Source organism: Gopherus evgoodei, chromosome 1 (assembly GCF_007399415.2).
Source record: "Gopherus evgoodei ecotype Sinaloan lineage chromosome 1, rGopEvg1_v1.p, whole genome shotgun sequence".
NCBI lineage: Eukaryota > Metazoa > Chordata > Testudines > Testudinidae > Gopherus > Gopherus evgoodei.
Window position 1 is genome coordinate 147,598,079 of NC_044322.1, and position 22,757 is coordinate 147,620,835.

General features: G+C 37.8%; 1 protein-coding gene across 2 annotated transcripts in view; it reads left to right on the top strand.

The window, feature by feature from the left end:
* IL1RAPL1 (interleukin 1 receptor accessory protein like 1) overlaps positions 1 to 22,757 on the top strand; it is a 1,148,381-nt gene that overhangs the window by 613,420 nt on the left and 512,204 nt on the right. For both annotated transcript variants that reach the window (XM_030575237.1, XM_030575247.1), the window contains exon 3: positions 1,216 to 1,495. In XM_030575237.1, the coding sequence (XP_030431097.1) occupies positions 1,216 to 1,495 (280 nt within the window). The remainder of the gene's footprint in view (positions 1 to 1,215; positions 1,496 to 22,757) is intronic.

Genomic DNA, 22,757 nt, shown 5'->3' on the forward strand with positions numbered 1-22,757 from the left:
AAATATTTATATTATATTACTTATCTGTGGACTCTTAAAAATGATTTTTAAAAAAAAAAGGCTTTTCTCCCAATTTTTTTTTTTAAATCTAGCATTGTACAAATACATAGCAATAGATAGTAAGGCTAGTTGTACATTTTCTGACAAAAGATTTTTTTGTGAAAAAAATTGGGTTTTTGTGTAAACAGTTATTTGCAAGTATTTGCTCACCTTGAAAGTTTTTGATTTTTTATTGGCATACCATTTTTTAAAGTTTCAGAGTTTTTTTGGTAGAAAATCAACATTTCCCATGAAAATAAAAACGAACCTAACCCTCCCTCTTTTTTGAGCAAGTCTAATTGATAGATCCTGTACTGAAGACTTACTTTGTTCATCTATGTTGCAGTTATGATTGGATAGTATTAACCTTGACTGAGAGTTTAGTCTGTGCTTAGCATTTTATGAAAACTGAAGTACAGAATAACTGGTAGCAGGAACAGTAAAATACCAAACACAGGTCATACTATCTCATCCTCAGCATTTTGTAGTACGGGAAGCTCAGGATTTCCTAGTAACATATTATCTAACCTGTTCCTTCATTTATCAAGTGAGTATGCCTTGAGTCATTTTTTCCTAATACTCTGTCCTGCTGCACAATCACCAATACCGTTAAGAACTTTTTTTCCCCTAAGATCTAACTTAAACTTTTCCTTTCTTAGCTTCAGGCCACTGCTCCTTGTCCTAACATCATCTGAGACTGAATAATTTCCTTCTTTCATTTATATTGTTACCTTGAAGGGATTTGATTAATGCAATTCACTGATTATGACACCTTCTGTGGCAGATGGCCACCATGTTACACTAGTTTAATTCCAATATTTTATAATAATTAACTTTAAAGTTACAAAGTAGAGAAAAACAATAATTGCATATATATCATAGGAATTATCAAGATTTACCATAAATTCATCTAATAACTCTTTTCTACACAGTAGAAAAATGGTGTTAGTAGCAAAAAAGAAAAAAAAAGACAAGTTTTGCATAGTACTTAAAAATTAACAGTGCAGCTAGATGTTTCAATGGTAATGGTGTAAGATAGAGTGTTTTTACCCCAGCTGTGTAACTTTAAACTGCAGCTCTACTATTAGGCTGCTACTATATTTAGTTGGCTGAAGCCTCTGTTTATACATATATATACACAAACATACATTTATTTCTCTTTTTCTTTTCTTTTAGCTGATGGATGCACTGACTGGTCGGTGGATTACAAGAAGTATCAAGTTCTAGTGGGAGAACCTGTTCGTATAAAATGTGCATTATTTTATGGCTATATCAGAGCAAATTACTCTCTAGCACAAAGTGCTGGCCTTAGTTTGATGTGGTACAAAAGCTCTGGACCTGGAGATTTTGAGGAACCTATAGCTTTTGATGGAACTAGAATGAGTAAAGAAGAGGATTCTATTTGGTTTCGGCCAACTGTGGTGCAAGACAGCGGTCTTTATGCATGTGTTATAAGGTACTTTTTAAAAAATATATATGCTTGAATACAGTGAAACACCGTAGAATTATTGCTCCTAATACTGAATCTTTATGCTACCATCCACAGCACATAATGTTTTCAGTGATTTTGGTCTTTCCCCTCCTGATTGTGAATATTTCATGAATAACTTGGGTTTTTCTTGAAAGTATTCAATATTCAAAATTATTTGCTGTATAATTTATAATTTTAGTTTGTAGATTTATATTCAAAATTTGAGGTATATTGGTTAGTTTTTATTGGACATATAAGACATGATACAGTCCCCTGTTTTGGATGTGCAAAACTATGAGAATGAGGTTTCTAGCGTGATTGTTTACAAATTCAGAATTTATTTTCTACACATTTTCTCCAATATTACCTTTGTAGAGACAGATTTTTGCAAAATGTTTTTTGCCAATAACTAATTCACTAGAGTATTTTCTTAAAGTGAATTAAAAATGGGTTTAAATGCAATCAAAGCAAACTCATTAAAAGTTTACAGTATATGCATCATTCTATAACTGTCACTGGCTCAGTCCTGCATTGGGAACTTAGGATGCTGGGTACCTTCCAAAGCTCAGCACCATGTATTATTAAACCCCATTATCACAAAATCAAGCATAGTTCTATTTCTTATCTTGGAGATGAATGTTCCGCTTCCTTCTGCATTTCTGATAGATCATGCTGATGTATTGTTTCCAGCACCACAGAGAAAATAGAGACCATCTGGCCCCCCACCTATCTTCAATATAGAATTATTTTTACAGATAAATTAAAATGATGCAAATAAAAAAAATTGCTTGCAGAGGAGAAGCACAGTTATTTTCACATAATACTGTGGTAATTATAGGTAAATGCTTATTTTTATCATGAGCCACTGTATATGATAAACATTAAAACTCCTAGAAAACTATTAAGTTTGTATCCTAGTAGCCTGTATTAATGCACCTTTTAAAACAGATTTTGTTTATGATGGTTAAGAACTTCATATAATTTACTTGGGATGAAATGCTACTCTTGAAACACCCATAAACTCAGCTGGATATCAACATGAGTTGTGTGTGTGTGTGGATAGAGGGCAGATAAATATAGCCTTTTTGCCCAAATCCTGAAATCTTTTATTGTCAGGTATAAATTAGCATTTAAAATCAGTGGGACTAATTATGATAATATGTTCTACACCCAATAATAAGAGTTTGTAAATTTGGATCCCAAAAGTTAATATATACAGTACTTCAGTGACCTTATTAGAGAATGTAATGTGAGTCAAAACAATAAAAAAACAAAACAGTGAATTACTCAATGAATGCCTCCTCTCCTAAATTCTCACGTTATGAACTAATGGTCTTAACAACATAAGTTTACAAAAAATATCTGAGATTTTGAGATGAAGCAGTGCAGAAAAATTGAGTGGGGCTCTAGCAGCTCTTCCAAAGCTATCACTGTTGAAATAACTAGAAAAAACTGCACCACCATGACAGCTCTGTTACTGCCATCTCCACTGAAACTACTAGAACGTTCTGTGCTACTGTCCTGTAGATCATGCCAGGAGGCAGCATGAGCTGTAGAATCTGGAGAGGCCTATGTAGACTTGTAAGTAATTTTTGCAAAGAAAAACACTGGAAAATGTGTGTGTGTGTGTTTTAAGATTCTTTGTTCTTGTTCAAAGGGTCTCTAAAACAATTACACAATGATGCCAAGCTTACTTTAAGACCCAGTACTGAGCAGCTCAGTTAAGGCAAAGGGGATGCATGGTGATACACTCACAATCATAGTGCGACTACTTGCACTGTTTTGAGTACTGTATGGAGCAGGGAAAAAACTGTGATACAAGTGAAACTTTTTAAAAAGTTTAAAGCAAATAACCCAACTCTTTGAGTTCCAAAGCTCAAAAATGACAATGTTGGAGAAATCACATTTCTGACTATAGCAAATGAGTTCTTATTTAAGGAGAACTCATAACTCAGGAAGAGACCTTGACTTTGATTTCAAATTCCTTGCACACTTACTCCTCCATGAGAACTAAAATGTAAGTTGGAATGCAGCTTGTCCTCTCTGTCCATCAGATATATTGCTTTGGCAGTACTTGAATCACATCAGTGGTGTTAGTAGGCTCCGACTCCCAAAAGTGTGTCACAAATAGTCTTAAGAGTTTCCCTCTTGCCACATCCATTCTTGCTCTGACATTTGTGGTCCTCTACTTGCCATATATCTTGGGGGACAAAGGCTCAATGATCCATTAGTGAATAAAGTCCTATCACAGAGTAGAAGAGGAGTTAAATTGCTGGGGAGAAAGGGAGGGAATCTCTGGAAAGAATTTTCTCATAATCTCTAGAAGGAGGTTGCCTCTTGTTTTAAAAGCAACAGAGGTAGAGAACAGAAACTGTCGGTTGACAAGTCCTTGGGCCATCAGAAATGCAAATAGGGGCTATCAGAGCAGGAAGAACAGATAAACAGGTAAGTAAGGAAGATGAGCTTTTGAAAAACTACATACAACTTTTCTCCAATCCCAGACATAGGAAGAAGGAGTGGAGTGGCCCTAGGTTTACTATTTGCTTTGCCCTTTGCTACTGCTCTCCTCTCCTCTGCTGGTATCCTATCCCAGTTCTGTACCCCTGATCCTTATGTAAACAGTGAGGAAAAGAAATTTCTCAGCTTGCAAAGGAATAGAGCAACTGGGATACTGAATTGTGAGTATATAGATGTGGTGATAAGTGAAGTACTGTATATAAATGTTTAGATATGTGGTTTGGGCAGCCTCCCAAAAGGATGTGCTAGCAGAAGCGAATAATCTTATCCCAAGTGGAATGCCTCTTCCCACTTTGTCGAGGACAGTTCTTTGCCAGTCTGACTCCCTTCACTTCACTTCAGGAGCTAAAGATTGGTGCTTGTGTGCGTGTATGCATGCACATGTGCGCACACATCTACATCCTCTCACTCCTCTCTCTTATCCTTGCAACATCAATCCTCTCCAACTTCCCATTCTAGCCCTCACCTTTGCCCTTCAGTAAATGCTGCCAGCCATAAGAAACATGCACAGCATCATTAACATTTTGCAGTACCTTTTGCTATGGTGAATTAATCTGCTTCGCACAAGCAGGCTATAGATACCTTTCACCAAGTTAATGCTTCTCAGGGGGAAGATGGAGAGGTCACCAGATTGGGCTGGAAGTGGAGGAGAAGGCTCGCTGTCCCTGATCTTCCTTGATCACCATTACATTAATAGCATTGAGAAGACTGCTAGACCTATACAGTAATGATGCATATCACCCATTATTTTGTAGCAGCCTTATACATCTAAAAAAAGTAAACAGATTTTATCTTATACAAAAGTACATTCATGTGCTGTGACCTTATTCTGCGTTGCGACCCTGAGGCAGTTGAAAGCTGTAGAAAATAAAGGCTTACAGTGGATATTCCATCACGCTGTTATCTATTCTGTTTGCCAGATTGCACTATTGTTGAAAGAATATATTTCTGAAGAATTCTCAGATTTTTTATTAAAAAACCTTACCTTTTCAGTTCTAGGATCAAGTCTATCTCTCTAGATCATGAACTTTTTGTTCATTATTACTGCATGGTGACTCATTAATGTACAGCTGCTAAGAAAAAATAGCCTTTTGTGTAGACAGACAAGAACTTTATACATTGTCATTATGCTGTGTAGATACTTGTAAGAGTTTGTGCTTGAATTACAACTTATATTATTTCTGTGATAGCAATCAATATTCAGTATTCTCTTTTCAAACTCTGCATCCCTCTTCTTGCAACGACTTGTTACTATGATACCTGTTTACATTATTTTCCTTGTTGTCTGGCTATACCAGAAGGAGGACAGGAGATACTCAGTATGGCTTAATTATGCCACAACTTTATTATTAGATGTCTGGAAGTACCCTACAGATTAAAGAGTACCGTGCAGGTAACTCCATAATCATTTCAATAGATACTTGGGGACTTCCGTCATCCCCCCCCACCTTCTATCTTGGTCCCCAGCCAGTCCAAATGAGGATTAAGGTGGGCTATAGAGGAGGGGGTGTTTGGCTCCCTGCCGGGCTAGTCAGAGGTGCCCTGAACATCTCCCTATTCTGCACCATTAACAAACACCTTCTTTAAATGCTTTACCAAACCATCCAATTGATCTCTGTATCCCCTTCATTCAGAGTACCTGCACTGGACATCCACCACAAGGAGGCACCAGCAATTAGCTTGGCTGTCTCCCCCACATACCCAACAGGGTTTCCAGACATCTCTCACTGCCCCCTTTAATATCAGCCAAAAATGTGTCTGTGCCCAAGTCTGACAGGTGAACCTCATTCCCACTGAATAATTCTGTTGCCTCTTATGCTATGTGAGGATGCAAAATTACCAACCTCCCTTATGATCCCCATGAATTTGGCCATGTCCCTATTCATATACCTCCTCGTTTTATCAAACTGGGAGTGGGAGGGGGCTTCACAGCTCTCTGCCACATCCTGCATTGAAGGATGCTTCACCACACAGCTTTTACTCCTGGAAAAAGTTCCAGGATCTGCCTCAAGTTCCTCTTAACTCTGAGCATTAAGGCTACCCCTTTTCAGATTCCTAAATCATTTTCTCCAAGATACATCACCATTATATTTAGTGCCTACTGATGAGCCCCCACAATGTATAGAAGTGGCATCAACTGGTCCTGTAATATGCCCCTTGTTCTGTGCCAGATAAGGATTGCATCATCACTGAGCCCTAGCTGTGAATCCTCAGGCAACCTGAATGTCCACTTATCACCTAGTGAACAGTACTGTGCCCACAGATCCACACCACCTTCTGCATGACCCATCTTCCCATATCTGGAATAAGAACACAATAAAATAAAATAATGCTGACTCTCCACTGGGGTCTCGCATACATTCTATATACTTTCAAATGCCAACACCCAGTTGCTTCAATTGCCCCAGCTCCCATACCTGGCTGTGTCACTGCTGTTATCTTCCCAAACCTGAATGCATGGGAACCAAATTCATGGGCTGGAAACCTCAGCCTCATTAGTCCCTGTCTCAACACCATAACAAACAGATATGTTGTGAGGAGACTTCCATCAGTGCATAAAGAGGGGCTCATCCCTTCCCAGTCTTATTGCCATGTATGCCCTCAAAGCCTCCCCTGGGCAGAGGCCAGGCTTGCCACTCTTCTGTAGGATCATGGATACGCCAAAGCCTTGATCCATCTTTGATTTTCACAAGTTTAATATAACTGCTTACTGCTGCCAATGTATATTCTACAGTTGCAAACCCTTGCAGTAGAGTCTCTACAGGACCCAAGTACTAGCTTGCTGATCCTGAAAGCTCAAAAAAATTATACCAAAAATACTGCCCTGGTCGTAATCATAGAATCTTAGAACCATAAGGTTAGAAGGGACCACAGAGGTCATCTAGTCTAACCTCCTGCCAAGATGCAGGATTTGTGTCTAAACCATCCAAGACAGATGGCTATCCAGCCTCCTTTTGAAAATCTCCAGTGAAGGAGCTTCCACAACCTCCCTAGGCAGTCTGTTCCATTGTCCTACAGTTCTTACAGCTAGGAAGTTTTTCCTGAGATTTAATCTATACCTGCTAAGCTGAAGTTTGACTCCATGTCTTGTGTCTTGTCCTGCCCTCTATGGCAAGAGAGAACATTTTTTCTCCATCTTTTTTTTATGGCAACCTTCAAGTATTTGAAGACCACTATCATGTCTCCCCTTAATCTCATTATCCTCTTTTCCAAACTAAACTTGCCTCTCATAGCTAGAACCCCCAGCCCGGGGGCTGACAGCCAAAGCCAGAAAGGAAATGTGAAAAAATAGCAGCCATGAAACTGACAATAATGTCAATTTCACAGCTGGTAGGCTCCCTGCTGTGAAATTACGCCCTGCACTGGACTCACAACTCCAGCTGTCAACACTGTGGTGGATGGTGGGGCTTCAGCTGCCAGCCCCACATGCAACTGACAGCCAGCTGGCGATGTAAGTAATGTAACACAGACATTGTGTTGCCCTAACGATATCGACCTAAGCGCTATGCCTCTCACTGAGGTGGAGTTATTAAGCTGATGTCGTGGGTGACTTATATTAGATAAGGCACCATTGTAACGTAGACACTGACAGAGTTAGGTTGACTTAAGCTGCCTTATGTCAACCTAACTATGTAGTATAGGCCAGGCCTTGGTATCCTCTTATGCAAATATCTTATAATTTTTATAGCATCTCATAAACCCTGAGCATTTGAGCTTTGGAACCTAAACCACGTGTACTACCAGAGTATCTCTGTTTTATTGTATGGCCCTCATTATATTAAAGCAAGCTTGCTTATCTAATTTGTTTTTTTGTTGCTGTGCTAAATGATAGTATTTTCTTGAACAATTGTGAACATTGAGAAAAAACAATTTTTGTGGCTTGTATAAACAAACACCTCTTGTATATATTACCAACCACCTGATATATTACCGACCTCCTGACCAGGATGGTGATAGTGACTGTGAAATGCTCAGGGAGATTAGAGAGGCTATTAAAATAAAAAATAAAGGCCTTGGCTACACTGGCGCTTTACAGCACTGCAACTTTCTCGCTCAGGGGTGTGAAAAAAAACACACCCCTGAGTGCTGCAAGATACAGCGCTGTAAAACGCCATTGTAAACAGTGCCGCAGTGCTGGGAGCACGGCTCCCAGCACTGCAAGCTAATCCCCATGAGGAGGTGGAGTACGCGCAGCGCTGGGAGAGCTCTCTCCCAGCGCTGGTGCTGCGACCACACTCACACTTCAAAGCGCTGCCGCGGCAGCGCTCCCGCGGCAGCACTTTGAAGTTTCGAGTGTAGCCAAGACCAAAAACTCAATAATAATGGGAGATTTCAATTATCCCCATATTGACTGGGTATTTTTCACCTCAGGATGGGATACAGAGATAAAGTTTCTTGACACCTTAAATGACTGCTTCGTGGAGCAGCTGGTCCTGGAACCCACCAGGGGAGAGGCAATTCTTGATTTAGTCCTAAGTGGAGCACAGGATCTGCTCTAAGAGGTGAATATGGCTGAACTGCTTGGTAATAGTGACCATAATATAATTACATTTAATATCTCTGTGGCAGGAAAAACATCACAGTGGCTCAAGACTGTAGCATTTAATTGCAGAAATGGAACTACACAAAAATGAGGCGGTTAGTTAAACAGAATTTAAAGGGTACAGTGCCAAAAGTGAAATCTCTGCAAGCTGTGTGGAAACTTTTTAAAGACACCGTAATAGAGGCTCAAGTTAAATGTATACATCAAATTAAAAAACATAGTAAGATAACCAAAAAAAGAGCCATCATGGCTAAACAACAAAGTAAGAGAAGCAGTGAGAGGTAAAAAGGCATCCTTTAAAAAATAGAAGTTAAATCCTAATGAGGAAAATAGAAAGGAGCATAAACACTGGCAAATGAAATGTAAAAATACAATTATGAAGGCCAAAAAAGAATTTGAGGAAGTTAGCGAAAGACTCAAAAAGTAATAGCAATTTTTTTTAAGTACATCAGAAGCAGGAAGCCTGCTAAACAACCAGTGGGGCCACTGGATGATCGAGGTGCTAAAGAAGCACTCAAGGACGATAAGGCCATTGCAGAGAAACTAAATGAATTCTTTGCATCGGTCTTAACAGCTGAGGATGTGAGGGAGATTCCCAAACCTGAGCCATTCTTTTTAGGTGACAGATCTGAGGAACAGTCCCAGATTGAGGTATCATTAGAGGAGATTTTGGAACAAACTGATAAATTAAACAGCAATAAGTCACCAAGACCAGATGGTATTCACCCAAGATTCTGAAGAAACTCAAATGTGAAATTGCAGAACTACCAGATGACTGGAGGATAGCTAATTTTTAAAAAGGGCTCCAGAGATGATCCCAGTAATTACAGGCCTGTAAACCTGACTTCAGTACTGGGCAAACTGGGTGAAACTATAATAAAGAACAATATTGTCAGACATATAGATGAACATAATTTGTTGAGGAAGAGTCAACATGGTTTTAGTAAAGGGAAATCATGCCTCACCAAACTACTATAATTTTTTGAGGGGGTCAACAAGCATGTGGACAAAGGGGATCCAGTGGATATAGCATACTTAGATTTTCAGAAAGCCTTTGACAAGGTGCCTCACCAAAGGCTCTTATGCAAAGTAAGCTGCCCCAGGATCAGAGGGAAGTTGCTTTCATGGATTGGTAACTGATTAAAGATAGGAAGCAAAGGATAGGTATAAATGGTCAGTTTTCAGAATGGAGAGAGGTAAATAGTGGTGTCCCCCAGGGGTCTGTTCTGAGACCAGTCCTATTCAAAATATTCATAAATAAGCTGGAAAAAGGGGTAAACAGTGAAGTGGCAAAATTTGCAGATGATACAAAATTACTAAAAGTAGTAAAGACCCAGGCAGACTGTGAAGAGCTACAAAAGAATCTCTCAAAACCAGGTGACTGGGCAACAAAATGACCCATGAAATTTAATGTTGATAAATGCCAAGTACTGCACATTGGAAAGCTTAATCCTAATTATACATATAAAGTGATGGGGTCTACATTAGCTGTTACCACACAAGAAAGAGAGTTATTGTGGATAGTTATCTGAAAAAATCAACTCAATGTGCAGCAGCAGTCAAAAAAGCAAACAGAATGCTGGGAATAATTAAGAAAGGGATAGATAATAGGACAGAAAATATCATGTTGCCTCTATATAAATCCATGGCACACTCTTGCATACTGTGTGCAGATGTGGTCGTCCTATCTAAAAAAGATATACTGGAATTGGAAAAAGTTCAGAAAAGGGCAACAAAAATTATTAGGGCTCTGGAATGGCTTACATATGAGGAGAGATTACGAAGACTGGGATTTTTCATCTTGGAAAAGAGACGTCTAAGGGGAGATATGATTGAAGTCTATAAAATCATGACTGATGTAGAGAAAGTAGATAAGGAAGTATTGTTTACTGCTTCTCATAACACAAGAATAGGGGTCACCAAATGAAATTAATGGGCAGCAAGTTTAAAACAAATAAAAGGAAGTATTTCTTCATACAATACACAGTCAATCTGTGGAACTCCTTGCCAGAGGATGTTGTGAAAACCAAGTACATAACAGGGTTCAAAAAAGAACTAGATCATAGAATATTAGAATTGGAAGAGACCTCAAGAGGTAATATAGTCCAATCCCCTGCTCAAAGCAAGACCAACACCAATATCAATCATAAATCATAAATTCATGGATTTTAGGTCCATCCATGGCTATTAGCCAGGCTGGGCAGGAATGGTGTCCCTAGCCTCTGTTTGACAGAAGCTGGGAATGAGTGACAGGGATGGATCACTTGCCGATTACCTGTTCTGTTCATTCCCTCTGGGGCACCTGGCACTGGCCACTCTTGGAAGACAGGATACTGGTCTGACCCAATAGGGCTGTTCTTATTTAACATACGTGTCAGACATTGCAATTCTTGTTCAGGTATACAAGACAGATTTGGTTAAAATAAGACTAAGCAAAATAGCTCCATGAAGCAATTGCTAGCAACAGCCTTTTTAAGGTTGACCCAATGCATCATAAAGCCACTTAAGCAGTTTACAAATGTGTCAATAAGAATATTTGTGACTTGTCTTCACCTGAGTTAATGCATACCCAACAATCTACTAGGTATAAAATGTGCTCCCTATAGATTGTATAATAATTTGAGTTGCTTTGAAGGTCCAGATTCAATTTTGAATTTCAGGTTCAGATTGGGAATAACAACTGCCCAGATAAATATGTTTCTAGTTCGGTGGGCAAATAGATTCAAACAAATTAACAAACTTGTCCCACATTCTAGAATCTTCAACCATTTCCAGGATCAAATTTAAACCTAACATTCTGGGGGTTCTGAAATATTCAGATAAAAGGAGGTTCTACTTCTGATGAAAACAGGAAGTGAGAAGTGATCTTATCCCATGAAATTTTCAGCCCACTTTTGTATACTTATCATAACCTGAACTTGAAGCTTTTTGATAACCACCGAGTGCAATTTTTATTTTGGGGCAGATCCACAATAGGAAGAATTTAAAGATTCAAGACTGTAGATGGGTGGTAAAAAGGTAGATAATTAATTATTCATATATTATAAAGCCAGAAAGGACCACCGTGATCATCTAATCTGACTTTAGAGGCCATAGAATTTCCATGAATTAATTCCTGTTTGAACTACAACATATCTTTTAGAAAAATGGCCCATCTTGATTTAAATATAGTCAGTGATGGAGAATCCACCAAAATCCTTGGTAAATTGTTTCAAATGGTTAACTACCTTTACTGTTAACATTGTGCTCCTTATTTTCAGTCTGAATTTGTCTAGCATTCAAATTCCAGCCATTGAGCAATGTACATCATAGTGTTGCGGAAATACACATCCTAATTGCATTAATCCTGCAATGACATATCAGTAAGGGCAGTGGCCTCAGGGTGAGGGTCTTCCTGTGCTCTATAATATAGTCACTGATATTCTGCTGACGTGTTAACATGCAGGTACTTCTGACTTTTCACAACATTTAAAGTAATTTTCATTGCTATCTAGCTACACTTTTAACCTCTGCAGCACATAACTCAGTTGAAACTTTTTTGGTTTTATAAAGCCTAGAATATGGGAATTCTACAATATAGTTGCATAAAAGAAATAATGTAGCTTCTCTGCTGCTTAGTTTAATTGTAGAAATTGATTCTACTTGTGCTCCACGCAAGGGTATTTTAAATAAATAAATATATTGACTTTGTCAACAACATTTTGCTTTTAAAAACTACTCCAAATAGTAGAAATGAAAATGGTATAAATGAATGTGTATTAGCCTCTTATTTCGTTCTTTCCCTTGTCATGATATGAACAACAAATTGAGACTACCATCAGTTTATGAAAAGGTAATCCTATTTCTTTCACTCACAGCAAAGTTTCATTGGGTATGTCTGCACTGAGATAAAAATGCACAGCTCCATGTCTCAGAGACTGGGTCAGCTGACTTGGGTTCACCAGGCTCTGGCTGCAGGGTTCAAAACAACAGTGTAGACTTTAGGTTCAGGTTGGAGCCTGAACTCTGAGACCTGCTCGACTATCACCCCTCATGGGGTCTCCAAGCCCAAAGGTCTATATGTAATTCTATAGCCTTGCAGCCCAAGCCCCGTGAGCCTGAGTCAGCTAAACCAGGCCAGCTGTGGCTATGCTGTAGGTCTTTTATTGTAATGTAGACATACCTATCATTAGTTTATATAACATCAGATTTATCCAGTAGCTGGATTTGAATCTTCATATTCATTTTAAAGATTATCAGCATTGCTCTTCTCTGGCTTACAATTATCTTTTGGAAGAGGCTGTCATGAATGATATAACCAGTGAATGCTGTTTAAACTTAACTAACTTAAGTAATTACAGTCCTAGTATACACTTGCAATTACTGCAAAGAGCTCCGTTATGCTTGTGATGTATCTTTATATACTGTTATAAATTTAAGGATATACATATGAATGTTATTGACACATACAATTCATTTACCTAAAAAAAACCCTGTAATTTTAAGCCAAAATAACACAACCATTATATACTAAAAAAACAAACCAAATCAAAAACCCACCACCACACCACTTTCAAGGAAGCATTCTTTTAAATTATCATTTAGAGTGCGGTTCAAATCCTGTAATGTCTTAGTCTACTGCCCCGTAAAGACTTCCTGGATAGCAATCCCTCTGTGCACTGGTTCCTATCACATTGTATATACATACGTATAAGTGTGTAATTTCCATTGTCAGAAATGTTGAATAAAATATGGGGAAGGCAAAGACACCTCTGCTTTTGGGGTGGGAGGAAAGTTGAGTTTAAAAGAAATGGGATTCATTTTTTCAAAAACTGCTCACAGACACCATTTCTAAATCATCAGAAGTAACGTAAAAACTTTTACAAGTGAGATTTACCACGCCACAAAACCTGGCATTCTTTTAATGTTAGTACTGATTTCTAAATATCTCCACTTGACTCTGAAAGATTTTTCCCCAGATAACTAGATACATACAGAATTATAAATATTTATTTCACCTAAATGATTTCAACATTTATTACTTATACATATCTTTATTTTCTGATCTTGTTTATGTTAATTCTGTTTAAAGTAGTTTACACAGATGTCAAAGTTACTATGTAATTTTTATTTCTTTCTCTTTTGTAGCAGTTAGTATTAACTGAGATTTATTAATGTTTGTCTCTTCAGAAGGTAATCTTTTAATTCCCTGTGCAGTTCTATACAATATAATGTTTCTACCTGAAAATCATCCTACACTTTAAAGTTGATGCCAGGAAGCCTACCTTATTGACTGGCTCTTCCTGATATGCTACTTTTGAATGTAATATTTTCAGGCATTTCTCTAAAAATCCACCCTTTCTACCAAAATATTAGAAGCTAATTTTGAAAAATAAGAGTCTGAGATGTACATGCAAATTGGGCACCTACTCAGAGAGCAAAATCAGGTGCTTACATTATTTAAGTTTAATGTTGTTATGGTATATTGCAGTCAAATTCCAAGGCCCAAGTTAGGGTCAGGGTCTAGTAGTGATGGCTACTATACAAATAAATTATAAGACTTCCTCAAAGATCTTGCAGTTTGGCACACTTTAAACAAAGATACAAAAAGAGCAGTTATGTTGATGGTGTGGATGGAAAGAAAGAAGTAAAGAAAAATAGAAGGAAATAAGAACTGAGATACAAGCAGGATTTGAGATGTGCAGATGTTTGAGAATGAAAATTTTGTGTGGAAAAGGAAATCACAGAAGAGATTTGATAAGGGAGTGATACCTTCTTTGTAGCGGGAGAAGATAATTTTAGCAGTAATGTCTTAATAAACTGAAGAAGAGGAAGCTGAGAAGCGGGTAGAAGTGAAAGATCACCAAAGAATAAATGAAATATAGGGATAGGGTAGAGAAGAAAGTAATATTTTCAGTAGTATTTATTGTGCAGGTTTTGGGAATGGATGTAATATTGGAGGAGAAAAGAGATGAGTGTAAAGGGACAGTGAAGTGACCAGGCAAAAGCCACTGGTAGAGCCAGTTTTAGTGAAGTTGAAGAGACAGATTCCCATAGTCATGGACCAAGAAAGAAATTCTTGCAAGAGTTCTTAATCTGATACCAGTTTTCTTTTACTGTTAATTACTTTACTACAGAGATCATAATTTCTTAAGGGAATCAATGGAATAAAATAGAGATTATCCTGGAAATTGTGTCAATGTCTTGCTAGTACATTAGGATTTTAATATTCGTTTTAGTTGTGCAGGCTTTACCTCCTTGTATTCATTGTCACATTTCTGCTTTGCTCCAATAATTAAAAAAATAATTTCCCACCGACATGGCGGAAGTTATTCTATACAAAATTCAGCTCAGTTTTCTAATATAGTCTGTTTGTGATAGCTGATCTTGTAGAACTGGATTCTTCAGAAAAACTGTGTATCCTCTGTAAGTTACAGTAGCTGCCTTTATTTCTAGTAAGAAATGGAGGTGACCACTTATTAAAGGAAAGAAGTATTGGACTGTTTCAGACTCAACTGTTAGGGATAGATAGGAAACTACAATTCTGTTTAATTAAAATTATTACAGTTCCAGAATTAGTTTTTTGTTCCAACACAGAATAAAAATGACTTTTCAGGATTTTTCACTAATAAACAGGAAAGAGACAGATGGACAGATGACTTCCCTCTCTTGCCTTCCTCTAACCTGCCACAGTCAGTAGCCCTGTGATTAAGGCAATTGTCTGGGAGATGGAGGTTCAAGACCATATAGAGAGTCTTGATTTTTCACTTGCTAAGACCAGGCTCTCTCCCATTTTGACCAAAAATTCCAAGTTGGCCCTGAGAAACCTTCCTAATGTAGTTTTCATCTAAGCCAATGTTCCCGCAAAACCTTTTAAATTTTATTTTTATTTTTATTTTTATTTTATTTTATTTTTCAAAATGGCTCATTTCAGCCAGAGAAACATTTAGGTGACATTTTTTCAACCAGCTCCATCTACTGTAAACTGAAATTAATCCATCTTGGAAACAGGGAACATATGTTATATCAAATAATGGAAAACAAAGATGTCCTATCATATGTCCCCACATCAGATGGAAAACAAAATTAATTACTGGTAAGTTAAATCCAGAAAGTATTGATGTCTTTTAGTAGACTTTTTAAAATAAGGACAACCAAATTCGCTCTTTAATGATCAGTCTGAGACCTACCTTTTGAACAGAGACTTTCAGAATGTGCAAATTCAAGCAGTAGATACACAACTTATGCAAGAATTGATATGAGACTGACACAGTAAAGGTTAGTTATGAGATTTCAAACATGCTGCTTATATATTAACAGATGAGAAAATAACAATGTGACTGCAGTAGCATTTAAAATTAAAGTTGAAAATTTTCCTGCAGTTTGTCATTTTTAAAAAAGATAAATTAGCAGCACAAGGTAATAATTCACTTTTACCTTTTTATTTTCTGCCATTTCATTTAGGCGAGGATTTTAAAAGATATTACATGCATGTACATATATTTCTATTATTAAACTAGTAAGCTGTACTAAGTATTTTGATGTGTAATATATTTTCAGTTTTGATCATTTTGTAAACCTGGAGAATATTTGGAATAGCAATATCATGCTTACTCCTTTCTATTTCTAAATCCACTTTTATGGTGAATCTTGAAAGTTTCCTGTGGCTAAAAGCTGGACTGGGCACTGGACTGGGATTCAGGATACCTGGGTTCAATTCCTAACTCAGCCAGTGTCCTGCTGGGTGACCTTGGGCAAGTCATGTCCCTCCCTGTGCCTCAGTGTTCCTATCTGTAAAATGAGAATATGGTAGACCTCCTTTGTAAAGTGCGCTGAGATCTACAGATCAGAAGTGCTATATAAAAGCTAGGTATTATGTTTTCTAAAAAAAAAATTGTACATCAGCTGGGACTGGGAAATACTGAATAGTTATGATGAGACAAGCAAATGCTTGCAAGTTACCTGTCAGGACATTTACATGATGGAGGGATAAATGTTGTCATCTGCACATTTGGGAGACAATGCTATGAAAATGAAAATTATGACAAGTTCTTGAGTGCTAGCAGAAAGGAAAACGAAAAAAAAAAGAGAGAGAAAAGAATTAAGATGATTATCACAGGTTTAAAATAATTATTTTGATTTTGTATTACCTTCAGAGATAATTTTATTCATAATTTTATCATACTCTTACAAATTGTTTATGTTCACTTTTTATGTCTTGTTTCAGATTAGGCCTTGATCTTGAAAAGACATAATTTTACACAAATGAGCAGACCAATTGATTGTGTTTAAAATTAGGCACATACAGTAAGCATACCTTCAAGATTTCAGACCTGCCAGTGTGTGACATAAACCATCCAATTGTGTGCCAATCAACCAAAATGTAAAACACCTGCATTTTGTTGTATGTTGTGCATAATTGACAGATTATATTTTAAGGATAAAATATGTTTGAAAAGTTGTTTCAGACTAAATAGCAGGAACTCATTAAATCAGTGTTACATATTCTTGTCAACCCCAAATGTTCAAAGATCATAAGTCAAATCCACCAAAATCCATGAGATTTGCTTAATATTTATATTTTTTAAGTAATACATTTTTACTTTTTTTGTATTTATCTTATGGTTTTTAGTATTTAAGGTTCACATTTTCAAAGTTTCTTCACAAACATGAGTTAGAAACTTCCCTTTTTTAAAAAAAGAAGGAAAAACTGAAATTCTCATGAATTATCTGATTCCAGGAAATAGAGCTTTAAGAAAAAGACAAAGTATCAAGTGACTCTCAGTGAAATCATGAGAGAGAGCAGTACGCTTTTACAGATGAGATTAAAATTGAAGAAAAGTTCTCTGCCCAGGTTGATTGGGGATATGGGGTGGGGAAACTGAAGAAAATGTCCCTTCTTTGGCTTCTCTTGAGGCATGATGGTGAAGGGACCTGGAGAGGGAAGGGAGGTATTTCTCAAGGTTGCCTCCAGGAAAATTAATTCAGACCATCCACTGGTTTCCCCTGCAATTAACTCAGCACCTACACACCAAAACCAACCTCAGTGTAATTAATTGAGCCACCAAACTCTACTCCAGTACCGTTACTCACCAAACCCATGTACAATTAATTCAGGCTACCCACATAAAATAGCATCGATATAGGCCAGTCCTATCTTTCTGCAGGGCTTCCTTGATGCTGCCCTAAGGACTGTCCTTGCTGCTGCTCTGAGCCCTGCTTCTCTCCCCGCTTCCCCTGAGAGAGAGAGCCCAACTGGAGACAGTGATTTCCAGAAGGGGAAGGGGGAAACGAGAGGGAATAGGCTGTTTTCTACCATCACTGTTCACAACGCAGGGGAGTTGGGGAAGGGAGCTCCCCCAGTAGCTTAAGGCTCCTGCTCCACTTTCTCCTACGTTTGCCTCCTCCTTCCTGCTCTAGCCAAAAAAACAATTCTCATATTTTGAGTCTGCTACTGAGATAGGACGGGAACTGTGCCCTGAAGTTCTACAGATTCAGGCTTTATGAGACCAAACAGGCAAAGCTAATTCCAATAGGAAGGATATTACAAATATCAAAGATTGGTTTGAGGAAAGGCAAACAAGAGAAAATTAAGCACATATAAATCAAAGGCACAGAGATAATTTACAAATAAGGAGAAAGGAGCAAAGAAAAGAAATCAAGAACAAATTGTTTAAAGGCCATTTAGACAGAGGTTAGATGAAATCCTGATCATCAGAAATTATCAAAAAAAAAACAAAAAAACCCCCGAACACTGAGAAACAGAAGGTGACAAAAAAGATAAACAATAGCTCAGGAAATGAGCCAGACCCTAAGATGGTGAGAAAAAATAAATAATTAGAAGTTGGAAACTTCACTCAAGTGTTGCCAATTCTGTTCATTTTTTGTGAGTCTTGAGATATTTTGTGTTTTTCTCAGAGCCCCATTTCCTAGAGTCCAGTGCCTATATCAGAAATATAGTGGAATCTCAGAATTTGTTTTTTAAAAGAGAAGGGAATGCTTAGCCCTAGTGGTTACAAAGAGAAGCTGGAGTGTGTGACCTGACTGAATGCTAAAAGCTAAAAAAAAAAAAAGGAGAAAGGAAAAAAAAGGAGCCCCCAATTAATATTTTTTAAATATCTTTAATTTTGAGGCCTGACATACTTTTAAAATGCTTAGGATTTAACTAGACTGTTGGCAATTTGTACTATTTAAAGAACAATACAATACAATGAGATGTGCTAACAAAGGTGAGGATTAAATGCATTGTCCTGTAGAATATCAGTTTCAGGCGATCAGAATAACATCACTGGAAAGAATATTTTTAATATATATATTTTTTTCCTTCAGACTTCAAATCTGATTCTAATTCTGACCATAAATAATGTTTAAGTGGTTTGTATTGATGAGCTTCTAAGTTTCAATTCTTTTCACTGTTACAAGGTTTCTTAAAATTAGACAATCCTGATTCCTCTTTTAATGTAACTATTAGTTTATCCCATTTCTTCCCATAATTACAGATCAGAAAACATATTGAGCTGGAAGAGTATTAGCAAAAACAGAGTTCTGAATATAGATCCACAACGCAATGTCCTCTAATGCTACTAATGGAAAGGCTATGTATGATTGCTCTGGTGATGATAATAATGATAATATTTAGCACTTAAATAATACTTTTTCATCTTCAAAGTGATTGCATTAGACATTTCAACACCCCTGTGAGGTAGGCAATTAAAATGAAGCACAAAAAGATTAAATGACTTCCCTAGGCCACCAAAACAGTCAATGTCCTGTCATGCAATCTAGTTGACAGACACTACTACATTTGATACACTTGCTGGGGGTTAATTGGAAGAGTAATTTATGCCTGGCTAAATCAAAGGTCTGGGGCTAATAATAATCCACATTGTACCTGAGCACTTCCAAGCACAGAAGAAGATATGAACTTTGATTCAAAGTCCTCACAATCCAGACAGTGAACAGGAGGAACGAAAGCAACAGATACTCAGTTATAAACATATACTTGTTAATGAATACAAACATTATTCTCTCTATCTATATATTGGTGGGTGGATGGAAGGAAGGAGGGACCATGGAAATTATACTTAAGTTACTCCTCATGACTGACAACTTCAATTAGCGAGTTTCTTATCAGCATTGTGACAGAGATAAATCTTCAGGAGGGACTTGAATGTGGAGAGAATTAGGGGGCTGGCAGATGATCCCAGAAAGAGCCTTTCATTTATAAGGGGTAATGCAGCTGAAGAAACTGTATTGGTGTAAAAAGAGGACAAATGGGAAAACAGGGTAGCATCAGTGGCAGAGTAAAAGAGATGCGGAGGACTTGAAACTTCATGAGGCGCGATAAGTAGGAAGAGGCAGTCATGCAGGACTCTCAAGTCAGTAACAGGAAGGTTAAGTCTGATGTGGTTGAAGAGGAGCAGTAAAATATGTTTTTATTACAGTGTTCTAAAGCCATTGATTTAGGGAGATCCTTGCTGACTTTAGTTACAGCCAGTGGTAGAATAAAAAAAAAATCATTAATAATTCTTTGATGAAAAATGTCAAGATTTGCAATGAACATATTTCACAATGAATTATTTGGCCAGCTCTGCTTTAATTGTAGAATGACTAATTTTGAAGCATGTCTACTTTGGAATAAATATATCCGGTTGGGATGATTGTCTGAAATCTGTGAGCGTAAAGAAATTTTCAGTAATGTTTTCTAGTGATTTACAAGATTTGACACAATGAAAATCACAACTGCTCAGACATCGCCACTACAGAGAAAGGAAAGCCGATGCTATTTCCCTATTGATATTTAACCAGTACTGCAAGTTGATAAGTTATTATTATGGTTTGGGGCAACAGTGCAAAACTGAGGTTGGATCTATCCAAGGAGTACTTGGAGGTGTACTTGCCTTCAGAGACTAAAGAGAAGATGACCTGAGGGCAAGGTTGTCTGTACAAACCTAATTTGGCCCACTTGTGTTTATGCATTATCATTCAATCTTTAATTACGTGATCCACTACTATTTATTCTTCATTCATTGTGAGGGATTGACCATGCTCTGGGAATGAATCTGGGTTGTATAGTAACGCAGGCTGTTGCTTGGAGGAACCCCTGCTTTATTTGTTGCAGCAGTGGGAAGGTGTGTGCTGAATGAGGCAGAGGATTGCAGAAAGGGAAAAGGCACAGTCTCATTGTTAAGATAGTTGAATGTTGCCTTGGGGTTTTGGACTCTAGCTCTGTGTCTGCAACCAAGTTCCTATAGATGCTGGGCAAGTCACTTATTCCAGACTTTTCACAAGTGGTCACTAATTGTGTGTTCCTCATTTTCCAAGTACCCAATTTGAAACTGTGGGGACTGATAATCAGAAGTTCTTTTAATGTTTTTAGTATATAATGTTCAGAAACATGAAAGTAGGTTAGAGATAGTGTTCTCCCATGTAGTAATGAAATCCACATCATGTTAAATTTCAAACACAAATATTTTTTTCTGACAATTTGCTGTTAGTCATACCTTGCATACTACATTAGGACAAGCTAGTTGAGAGGTCTGACAAAAAATATAAGGAGACTTTGGGCAATTATTTTGGAATGATCTCTGTTAAACATGGATTGCATTTGTCTCTAGCAGCCAACCCCCCCCAAAGGACTATTTATTCCTTTTTCTTGGGAGTATGCTATGGAACTGTTTTGTGGGGTGTGTTTGGTGTGTGTGTGTGTGTGTGTGTGTCTGGGTGTGTGTGGCTGGGTGTGTGTGTGTGTGTGTGTGTGTGACAGACATTTAAAGCAGAAACTTCCTTGTACTGAATATTTCTCTGGACACTATATTAAGAATGTTTGGGGACATACAGAATATGTGTTTTGATTGCTCCAATAAATGAAAAGAATAAACAATACAAGGCTATAAAACTACTTTTCTCAAACAATTGTTCCTACTTCTCAAGCATAAGGGAAATATATTAAAAGATAGGTACAAAGGTCCAATATAAGATGTTTTTCAAAGATGGCATAATATAATGTATGATGACTCAGTAGGAGTCTCTTGAAGTTTCATAAGCTAAGCTTTATTGTTTTAGCTGCACCACTGTTAATTAGATAATGGCTTCTCTGCAGTGAACTCTAGTGTTCCCCTCAACCCTACTTGCATCTACACACAGTCTAGCTTGTGGTAAGTGGTGCTTTGAGCTTGGGTGATGCTTGACTGTCACTGATGCTCAAGTTAGTAATGCAGCAGGGACTCGGCTACAGTTCACTTGAGTGCTAGGAGTTTCACAATGTCTTCCCTAAATTGCTGCTCAGGTATATTTGTTGTGTCTATCCTCCCCATCTCATAACCAGAAGTTATCTCCATGCCATATAAATACCCACTTGAATGTTTGGACCCCTCCTTGTATGACGTTCTAGCTCTGATTCTGCACTTTAGTTCAGTCAATGGTGACTGAGTAGAAACTTCTTCCTCAGCATGAGGCAAGTTAGCCTGTGGCTGACACCAAGCATTTCATTCTGTTCTGGTGTGATTCTAACAGGACATAAGATTTTGGATCCAAGACCCCAAAACAGCAGTGTTATAACAGTACATAATCCAAATCTATCTGAGGAATGGATCCACTGTACTGACACCAGTCTTGGGACAAAATCAAATATCTAGAGATACTGTACCACCAGGCAAAGGAACACAACTTCTAGTCTAGTAAAAGCCTGAGGAGCTACTGCACGAGCAGTTTGTCTAGGTGCTCTCCAATACTTCAAGAATGGAGCCTGTTTATACCCTGAAGAAGTTTGTGAATGACTGACCACAGAGAACCTGAGGACGACCGAATGCAGGTCAAGCTGTCAATGGGGGACCACAGCCACACTGCTCAAACCCAAGACTCTGAGAAGGAGGTAGAGGAACAGACTGGAGGAATGGGACAGGGAGGAAGTTGAGAAAGGATCTCCTCAGCCAGGCAAGGACTTGATTCAACATTTTAGTTATATTTGGCAGAATATGACATAAAGGGCCCATTGTGTATGTAAGACCAATCTGTTGTCTGATGGAAGATGGATTTAAGAAATGCCACTTGTAGCTTCCTTTCAGGATACAGGTACTATCATCCCCACCTCTGTTAATGCTGCTTGCATGTTCCCTTCAGGGCATGACAACTTTCTCCCCTTTTTGCCTTCCCCTCTGATATCCACATAACAATCTGCAGCTATTGTCACACCTTCCAATCCCTGTG